General features: G+C 60.9%; 1 protein-coding gene across 1 annotated transcript; it reads left to right on the plus strand.

Annotated features, from left to right (window-relative positions):
* Nucleotides 1-982: 982 nt before the first annotated feature.
* Nucleotides 983-9435, plus strand: LOC138843093 (aflatoxin B1 aldehyde reductase member 3-like). The gene is made up of 7 exons (XM_070079212.1): nt 983-1308; nt 3157-3344; nt 3498-3602; nt 4275-4371; nt 4630-4732; nt 5250-5379; nt 8299-9435. Exons 1-7 carry the CDS (start codon nt 1095-1097, stop codon nt 8458-8460), a joined length of 999 nt encoding a protein of 332 aa, XP_069935313.1. The 5' UTR covers nt 983-1094; the 3' UTR covers nt 8461-9435.

Genomic DNA, 9435 nt, shown 5'->3' on the forward strand with positions numbered 1-9435 from the left:
CCCTCAATACTTTCGTAGCTGCATCTCACTAAATGCGAATTGTCATGTTTTCATTTTAATTCGGCTCAAAATACGTCCTCATTTCTCTTGTGATTACACTTTGAATCTACAGGTTTCTTAAAAGTGTATTTTTACTCACTCGCCACGCCCCCGCCCCCGCCCACTTCATCGAGCTCTGGCCACGCCCCCGCCCCCTCCAGCCGCAAGCTCGTCACGCCCCGCCCCAGTCTCCACCCTCTCGCCACGCCCCCGCCACGCCCACTTCATCGAGCTCTCGCCACGCCCCCGCCCCCGCCCCCTCCAGCCGCGAGCTCGCCACGCCCCGCCCGATTCTCCACCCTCTCGCCACGCCTCCGCCACGCCCACTTCATCGAGCTCTCGCCTCGCCTCCGACCCCCCCCCACTTCACCATGCTCTCGCCACGCCCCCGCCCTCGCCCCCTCCAGCCGCGAGCTCGCCACGCCCCGCCCGATTCTCCACCCTCTCGCCGCGCCTCCGCCCCTTCACCGCGCCCTCACCACGCCTCCGACCCCGCCCCCTCCACACGCCAAGCGCCACGGCCCCGCCCTCTACACCGGACTCTCACCACGCCTCCGACCCCGCCACCATCAGCCGCGAGTTCGCTACGGCCCCGCCCGCTTCTCCGAGCTCTAGCCACGCCTCCGACCCCGCACCCTCCACCTGCCAAGCGCCACGGCCCCGCCCTCTACACCGGACTCTCACCACGCCTCCGACCCCGCCACCATCAGCCCGAGCTCGCCGCGGCCCCGCCTGATTCTCCGCGCCCTCGCCAAGCCCCCGACCCCGCCCGCTTCTCCGCCCGCTCCCCACGCCTCCGCCCCCTCACCGCGCTCTCGCCACGCCCCCTACCACGCCCTCTCCAGCCGCGAGCTCGCCACGCCCCCGCCCGCTTCACCGCGCTCTCGCCACGCCCCCTACCCCGGCTCTCCGCTCTGACCCCGCCCCTCGCTCCGCCCTCTTCTGCCCGCTGCTCCCTCCGCAAACTGGGCACCACAAGTGTCCGAGCCTCTGGCCGCCGCCCGCTGTGAGCTGCGCCAGAGCGATCTCAGTCCTCAGCCGCCGCCGCCGCCAGCATGTCCTGTCCGGTGAAGCAGCGCCGGCCGGCCACCGTGCTGGGCGCCATGCAGATGGGGAGCCGCATGGACGCCCCCGCCAGCGCCGCGTCGGTGCGCGCCTTCCTGGAGCGCGGCCACAACGAGATAGACACGGCCTTCGTCTACGCGGACGGCCAGTCCGAGACCATCCTGGGCGGCCTGGGGCTCGGGCTGGGCGGCGGCGACTGCAAAGGTAAGGGCTGCCCCTGACGTCCCCCCGAGAGCCGCCGTTCCCGCCGCGTGGGGCGCCGACCCGGCCCACATCAGCAGCGCTGGGGCGCCCGCGCTCATCCCGTCCCGGGTCCCTAGACGGTATTGAGTCCTTGCTCCCTGCCTCCCTTTTCCCCTGCGGGAAAACTGCCCAGGACCCACCTGCCAGCTTCAATCCAACCCTGGTCTGTCCTGGAGCCCCTAGGCCAGGCCCCCTTCGTAGGGGCACTGAAAACGCTGGACGCTGGCCCCAGACCCGCAGATGCCCCTGACCCTGCCCTTCCCGTCCCGGCTCCGGTTTGCACAGCCCCCATCAGACGGGGGAGTCTGGGGGAGATCTTCTTCCGTGGCCCAGGCCAGCCTCGCCCAGACCCTCGACTTTGTTCCAGTGCCCTGTTGGACGGGCAGCGCCTCCAGCGTGAGAGCCATGGTGGCCCCTGAGCAGTGGGGAGCAAACAGCGTCCGCAGGCTGCAGGAGCCAAGTCCACCGTCCTGCAAGCCCAGATCCAGGTGCCCAGGAGGGAGCCTTTCCCCAGGGGAGTGCAGAAGGCTGTGGTCAGACAAGGGAACGGTGTCCTTAAAGAGGGGGCAGAAGCTTACCCAGGAGTAAGAGGGAACGGGGACATCCAGGCAGTGGCTCTGGGTGTGCAAAGGCACTGAGGTTTTGCCATGTGCTGGAGAGTCACAAGCCACTTGGGGGGGCTGGGGCACTCCTCCTGGATCAGAGACTGTGGAGGTGCTGACCCTGCCTGGCCGGCACAGAGGGACCTCCGGAGTGTCAGCTGTGGCGGTGCTATGCGTTGGCAGGATGCGGAGGCTTTGCCTGGTGGAGTCCCACCCCTGAGTCACAGATAAGACAAATGCAGCCCTGCAAGGACCCCCAGCGTCCCCCTTCTAGCCCCTGGGTCATCGGATTTCAGGTTACCCTTGTGGGATTTTTTTGTTTTGTTTGCTTGTGTCCTTATCCAAATCGTTCTGCATTGCTGATCCCAGGGTCAAAGTGCTCACAGTCCGATCCGGAAGGGGAGGGGTGACATGGAAGTGTCCCAAATGAGTATTCAAACCGGTTTTCTCCCTGTCGAAAGCTCGCCCACACCCAGCATTATGGCCCCTGGCTTTCGCCCTTGACCCCATGCTGTCAACTGAGCTCACCCCACTCAGCAGATGGCAGCCTCAGCCTTCCCTTTGGAATGGGATGGCATTCTAAGCAAAGCTTCCAGAGCTCCCAGGCCAGCCTTCGGGGTCTGTGCACTCGGTTCCTCCAGCCCCTTGTGACTTCCCTGCATCCCGGACCCTGGGGCCACCTTTGCACTGTGAGCCCTCAAAGACAGGGCAAGTGTCCCTCCTGCAGTCCCTCGGCCAGGCCCTGGCCCACCATGCTCCCCAGGAAGCATCCGGGTACTGATAAAGAGTCAAGAGCTCCCCTCTGCTATGGCCTGGGAAAGCAATAGAAGATGGCCCAAGTGCTTGGGCCCCTGTACCCGTGTGGGAGACCCGGAGGAAGCTCCTGGCTCCTGGTTTCAGATCGACGCAGCTCCAGCCGTTGCGGCCATCTCTCTCTCTACCTCTCTCTGTAATTCTGTCTTTAAAATAAATAAAATAATTCTTAAAAAAAAAAAAAAAAGTCAAGAGCTCCCTACAGTCAGAGCCATTTCCACGTCTACGTTCCAGGTGAGGGGATGGGGGCTCAGAGAGAATAAGAAACAAGTTCAAGGCCCTGGAGCTGGGGAAGGCAGAGCTGAGATGTGCCGCAGGACTCTCTCCATGGTTCCACTGCACCCCGTCCGATGTTTGGGAAACTGGCCTGAGCCTCATGTGTGTTTCCTCACAGTGAAAATCGCCACCAAGGCCCTTCCACTGGACGGGAGGACGCTGAATCTCGACACCATCCGGTCCCAGCTGGAGACGTCGCTGAAGCGGCTGCAGTGCCCCCGCGTGGACCTCTTCTATCTACACTTGCCTGACCACACCACCCCCGTGGAGGAGACGCTGCGCGCCTGCCACCAGCTGCACCAGGAGGTGAGGGCGGCCCACAGCTCCAGACACGGACTCTGCCCCTCTTCTCGTCGTGAAACCACCGGGAGAGGGAGCAACCAGGAGGCACGGCACGGCCCATGTGCCCCTTCCTGGTCTCCTGGGCAGCACTGGTTCTGACCACAGCCTCTCCCGCAGGGCAAGTTTGTGGAGCTGGGCGTCTCCAACTACGCCGCCTGGCAGGTGGCCGAGATCTGCACCCTGTGCAGGAGCCACGGCTGGATCCAGCCCACCGTGTACCAGGTGAGGGCCGCGCTGTGGACCGGGGCTGCAGGGCTCTGCTCTCCTGGGATCCCATGCCCACAGACAGCCCCTGCTCCCACAGACAGCTCCCTCCATGAACAGATCCCAGGTGGCGCTGGCACTGGCACATGTCCTAGCTCCTCAGCTGGGCCCAGGCACCTGCTCCCCCCAAGCTCGGGTGTGCACTAGGTGCCTGCCTTCCCCGCTTGGCTTCCCACTGCAGCCTGGCACGGTGCTCCCCTCCCTGGGAGGAGCGCTCAGGTCTCACCCAGGTGGCTCCTCCCTGGGAAGCTTTCCCCATGGCTCTCAGCCCCCCCCCCGACCTCCCCCTCCCTCAGTCAACAAATGATTGTCCTCCACGCGGTGAGCGCCAGGCGTGGGCCCAGAGCTTCCCACTGTACACGGATGGCCTCTTTCCACGGTTGCACCTGTTTACTGTCTGCCTTGCTCTAAGTTATTATTGGAGGGACATGGTCTTTAGGCTCTGGGGTCTCTGGTACTGAGCCAGAGGGTGCCTAGCACTGTGGTTGAATGAAGGAATTCTCCTTAGATATAAGCACCCCGTAAGTATATGCCACATCCCTGATGGTTGATGTGCTAGGATGATAAGGACTGAACGGAGGGTCCCACAGGGTACTGTGGGCCCCCCTGCAGCTGGCGCCTCTCCCCCAGGGCATGTACAACGCCACCACCCGCCAGGTGGAGAAGGAGCTGTTCCCCTGCCTCAGGCACTTTGGGATGAGGTTCTATGCCTACAACCCTTTGGCTGGTATGCATCCCCCTGGGGACAGCCCTCCTGGGGTGGGAGCCCAGGCTCTGCTCTGTCTCTGCTGCTCCTGCCCGGGGGTGGGGTGGGGTGGGGGGGACACCCAGCCAGGGCCTGGGAAGCAAGGGGGGCCATGGGAGGAGGGGCAGGCAGCTTGCTCCCTCCTGTGGGGGGCTCCCCACCTGTGGTCCAGGGCCCAGAGGGGTCTGGCCGCCTGTGGGAGGGCTCTGGGCCAGGGGTCTGACAGCAGCTTTCCTGCAGGGGGCCTGCTGACGGGCAGGTACAAGTATGAGGACCAGGATGCAGAAATAAAGCCGGTGGGCCGCTTCTTTGGGAATAAGTGGGCTGAGATCAACAGGAATCGGTGAGCTGGGGCTGTCTTTGTGCAGGGTGGTGGGGGTTGGGAGAGGGGCAGTTGTTGGAATGTTGGAGGGGAGAAGCACATTTGCCAGGCTGCTTCGGGGTGGGGGTGGGGTTGGAATCTCTTACAGCCTGCGTTACTTCTGCCACAGCCTCAGTGGGGTTTCCTCTGCTCTGGGGCCTCTGTGAGGAGTGGGGGTCCTGGGCCCACGTGGTCTTCCACATCCTAGCTCTGCCCTGAGAAGTCACCTGCCGGGCAGGAAAGACAGAACCAGGGCTGGAGGCTCAGGAGCCTGGGCCGGCCCTGTCTCTGCTCCATGGTGGCCCTGGGTCAGATGGGGGCAGGTGCGTGATTCTCAGGAGCAGAGATGTCGTCGGGGCCTCTGGGGAGGCTGATGTGGAGGGGACACGCCCCTCTGTGCAGCAGGGTAGGCGGGACTGCTGGCCACCTGGCTCTCTGGCTCTGGCCCCCAGTGCCACCCCCGTGGGTCTGACCTCTGTGCCTGTCCCCACCCGCCCAGCTACTGGAAGGAGGAGCACTTCAAGGGCATCGCCCTGGTGGAGAAGGCCCTGCAGGCTGCGTATGGCAGCAGCGCCCCCAGCATGACCTCGGCCGCCCTGCGCTGGATGTACCACCACTCCCAGCTGCAGGTAAGCGCGCTGCCCTGGGCCCCAGCGTCCGCTCCTCTAGGGGGCCAGAGGGGACTGCTAGAGTTTGTCTTCTTGTGAAATTTCTTGTTTTCCACTGTGTTATCTTAAGTTGTTTTGTTTTGTTTTGTTTTAAAGCTGTATTTATTGATTGAAAGGCAGAGTTACAGGGAGTTGAGGCAAATACAGAGAGAAAGAGAGGGAGAGGTCTCTATCCACAGGTTCACTCCCAAAATGGCCACAACGGCCGGAGCTGGGTTGATCCAAACCCAGGATCCTGGAGCATCTTCCATGCCTCCCACTTGGGTGCAGGGGCCAAAGCACTTGGACCTTCTGCTACTGTCCATGCACATTAGCAAGGAGCTTGATCAGAAGTGGAGCAGACGGGGCTCACACCTGTTCCCATATGGGTTGCCGGCACTGCAGGTGGAGGCTTTCCCCACAAAGTCACAGCTCCGGCCCCTATCTTAAGTCTTTTTCAGATGTTCTTTGTTCCCGGGTGGGTGCCAAGGTTTGTAATAAAGTTTTTATGAACATTAAGTTAGCTATGACTTCGGCCTCATGAGTATGATCTCCCAATGCTGTGGATGCGGAAGCTCAAGTGCACACAGCTAATAAAGGGATTACAATGTTAACACAGCTTTAACTGCAAAACCCATCAGTCTCACTCCTCTGCTGGGAGCTGTGGTTCTCTCTCCTGCTGTCCCCAGTCTTCCTGGTGAAACCATTTTTCCACCATCAGCCTAGGACTTTCAGAGGACATGCCACAAGGAGGCTGCTTCCAAATGTGTGGAGAGAAATGGCACTGAAGTTTCCACTAAGGGGCCAGAGTTCTCCTTCAGAGCACCTGGGCACCCTCCCAGCTCTGATCCTGACCCCTGTTCCTGCTAAGGCAGACCCTGGGAGGCAGCGACAAAGGCTGAGGTAGTTGGATCCCTGCCACCCGCATGGGAGACCTGGATTGTGTTCCCACCTCCTGGCTGTTGCGGGCCTTAGGGGAGTGAACCGTTGGATGGGAGCCATCTCTGCCAGTCTGTCACTCTGGTTCTTGATTTCTCAAATAATAATAATTGGGAAAATGGAATTAAAACATAAGTCTACTTGATGCGTAAAATTTTTTTAAAAGATTTATTTATTTATTTGAAAGTCAGAGTTGCACAGAGAGAGAAGAAGAGGCAGAGAGAGAGAAAGAGAAAGAAAGAGAGAGGTCTTCCATCTGCTGGTTCACTCCAGATGGCCACTATGATCAGAACTGGGCCAATCTGAAGCCAGGAGCCAGGAGCTTCTTCTGGGTTTCCCATGTGGGTGCAGGGGCACAAGGACTTGGGTCGTCTTCTACTGCTTTCCCAGGCCATAACAGAGAGCTGGATCAGAAGTCAAGCAGCTGGGGCTTGAACCAGCGGCCATAGGTGCAAACATTTTGAAACATAAATACCAGGAGTCTTCCAGCAGTTCATGGACAATGCACATTATGAAAAACTAGGCGTGGATTTCAATTAAGCTTTATTTTTTAAAAGATTTATTTTATTTATTTGAAAGAGTTACAGAGAAAGGTAGAGACAGAGAGAGAGAGAGGTCTTCCATCCGCTGGTCCACTCCCCAGATGGCCACAATGGCTGGAGCTGCGCCGATCCGAAGCCAGGAGCCAGGAGCTTCTTCCGGGTCTCCCACGTGAGCACAGTGGCCCAAGGACCTGGGCCATCTCCACCACTATCCCAGGCCACAGCAGAGAGCTGGACTGGAAGAGAAGCAGCAGGGACTAGAACCAGTGCCCATATGGGATGCCGGCACTTTAGGCCAGGGTGTTAACCCGTGATTTGCCGGTCCCTAAACTTATCTTCAAATTCCTTTTTCCATGACCTCCTTCCTCACCTCCATGTATAGTAGGGGCTTTTCATGACTTTTCACACTCATAAGCACTCTGAAAATAGAGAAGAGTGAGTATCAGAGAGGTTAAAGAACCAAGCCGGCCGGCGCCGCAGCTCACTAGGCTAATCCTCCGCCTTGCGGCGCCGGCACACCGGGTTCTAGTCCCGGTCGGGTCGCCGGATTCTGTCCCAGTTGCCCCTCTTCCAGGCCAGCTCTCTGCTGTGGCCAGGGAGTGCAGTGGAGGATGGCCCAAGAGCTTGGGCCCTGCACCCCATGGGAGACCAGGAGAAGTACCTGGCTCTTGCCATTGGATTAGCGGGGCGCGCCGGCCGCAGCGCGCTGGCTGCGGCGGCCATTGGAGGGTGAACCAACGGCAAAGGAAGACCTTTCTCTCTGTCTCTCTCTCTCACTGTCCACTCTGCCTGTCAAAAAAAAAGAACCAAGCCACGGGGCCGGCACCGTGGCACACTTGGTTGATCCTCTGCCTGCGGCACCGGCATCCCATATGGGCACCGGTTCTAGTCCCAGCTGCTCCTCTTCCAGTCCAGCTCTCTGCTGTGGCCCAGGAAGTCAGTGGAAGATGGCCCAAGTGCTTGGGCCCCTGCACCAGTGTGGGCAACCAGGAGGAGCTACCTGGCTCCTGGCTTTAGATTGGCCCAGTGCCGGCTGTGACGGCCATTTGGGGAGTGTACCAACAGAGGAAAGACCTTTCTCTCTGTCTCTCTCTCCCACTGTCTATTACTCTGTCAAATAAAAAAAAAAAAAAAGAAGAAGAAGAAGAAGAAGAAAAAGAAGAAAGAACCAAGCCACGTTTGCACAGCTGCTGGGTGGCAGAGCTGGGCTCTGGGCGAGCAGGGTGGCACCTGGGCAAGGACACAGCCACAGAGTCACAAAGACACAGCCGCCCCCCCCCCCCCCGGCTCCTTGAGTCCTTTCTGGCACTACAGGGAGTGACCAAACCCGGACCCCACGGCGGGGCGGGCAGCTGGTTGGGCCGTGGGGGTGACGGCAGCCCCGGTGTGCACTGAGCTGACATCTGTGTCCCCCTTGCAGGGCGCCCACGGGGACGCGGTCATCCTGGGCATGTCCAGCCTGGCGCAGCTGGAGCAGAACCTGGCAGCCGTGGAGGAAGGGCCCCTGGAGCCGGCCGTCGTGGAGGCCTTCGAGCGAGCCTGGCACCTGGTTGCCCACGACTGCCCCAACTACTTCCGCTAGGCCGCTCACGGCTCAGGCTGCCATGGCCCTTATCTGAACACCTCCTCTGCCCCCCCGCCCCCCCGCCAGTCTCTGCCTTAGCTGAGGCCTCCAGACCCTCGGGGTCCATGCGCTCCCACTCCAGGCCCCGACCTGGGCCTGTGCCTTCGCAGTGCGGGCGGCCAAGGCCGATCCTGCAGGAGCTTTGCCTGCTGAGTGAGGCGGGCCCTTCCCTGGTGCAGCCTGCCCGGGTGAACCCCAACCTCGTCTCCTCTGCTGCTTGCAACTCGTCCCCAGCCCGCCCTGGGCCTGAGTGGGGGCTGAGCCAGGCGCTGGGTCTGAAAAGGCAGATGCGGTGGGAGGGGTCCCCAGGTCTCCTGGTCCTGGTGCCGGCTCCAGGCTGACCGCTCAGCAGTGGCTGCGGGCCCTCAGTCCTCCCCGGCCGCAGGGTGTCTCCCTCAGGAACCTCGCTGGGTCCTTAGAAATGGGACCTCGGGGACGAGTCCTCGTGAGCGTCACCAGCAAGGACAAGGCCCCACAGGAGGCCTGGCCCCTTTGTCACTGTCCCTGTCTCTGCCCTGGCTTCAGTCTCACCCAGCTGAAGCCCCTGTCCTGCCCTCCGTAAGACTCGGCCTGGGCCCTGGCCTCCTTCGCTTGGGGTGGGGCACAAGCAGCCAGGTCCAAGGTAAAGCCGCTGCCTGCAGTGCCGGCATCCCATGTGGGCGCTGGTTTGAGTCCCGGCTGCTCCACTTCTGATCCAGCTCTCTGCTGTGGCCTGGGAGAGCAGTGGAAGATGACCCACATCCTTGGGCCCCTGCACTCATGTGTGAGACCCAGAAGAAGCTTCTTGTTCCTGGCTTTGGATTGGCCCAGCCCTGGCTGTGGCAGCCATTTGGGGCGTGAACCAGCAGATGGAAGACCTTTCTCTCTCTGCCTTTCTCTCTCTTTGTAACTCTGCCTCTCAAATAAATAAAATTTTCGTTTCTTTTAAAGACA

Source organism: Oryctolagus cuniculus, chromosome 7, assembly GCF_964237555.1.
Source record: "Oryctolagus cuniculus chromosome 7, mOryCun1.1, whole genome shotgun sequence".
Classification (NCBI taxonomy): Eukaryota; Metazoa; Chordata; class Mammalia; order Lagomorpha; family Leporidae; genus Oryctolagus; species Oryctolagus cuniculus.

Excerpts from the sequence above, each read along its gene's own strand:
- LOC138843093 (XM_070079212.1), top strand. The coding sequence starts at position 1,095 with ATGTCCTGTCCGGTGAAGCAGCGCCGGCCGGCCACCGTGCTGGGCGCC. Across the intron at positions 4,733-5,249 it reads GCTGAGATCAACAGGAATCG|CTACTGGAAGGAGGAGCACT; the intron begins GTGAGCTGGGGC and ends CCACCCGCCCAG. Across the intron at positions 5,380-8,298 it reads ACCACCACTCCCAGCTGCAG|GGCGCCCACGGGGACGCGGT; the intron begins GTAAGCGCGCTG and ends TCCCCCTTGCAG.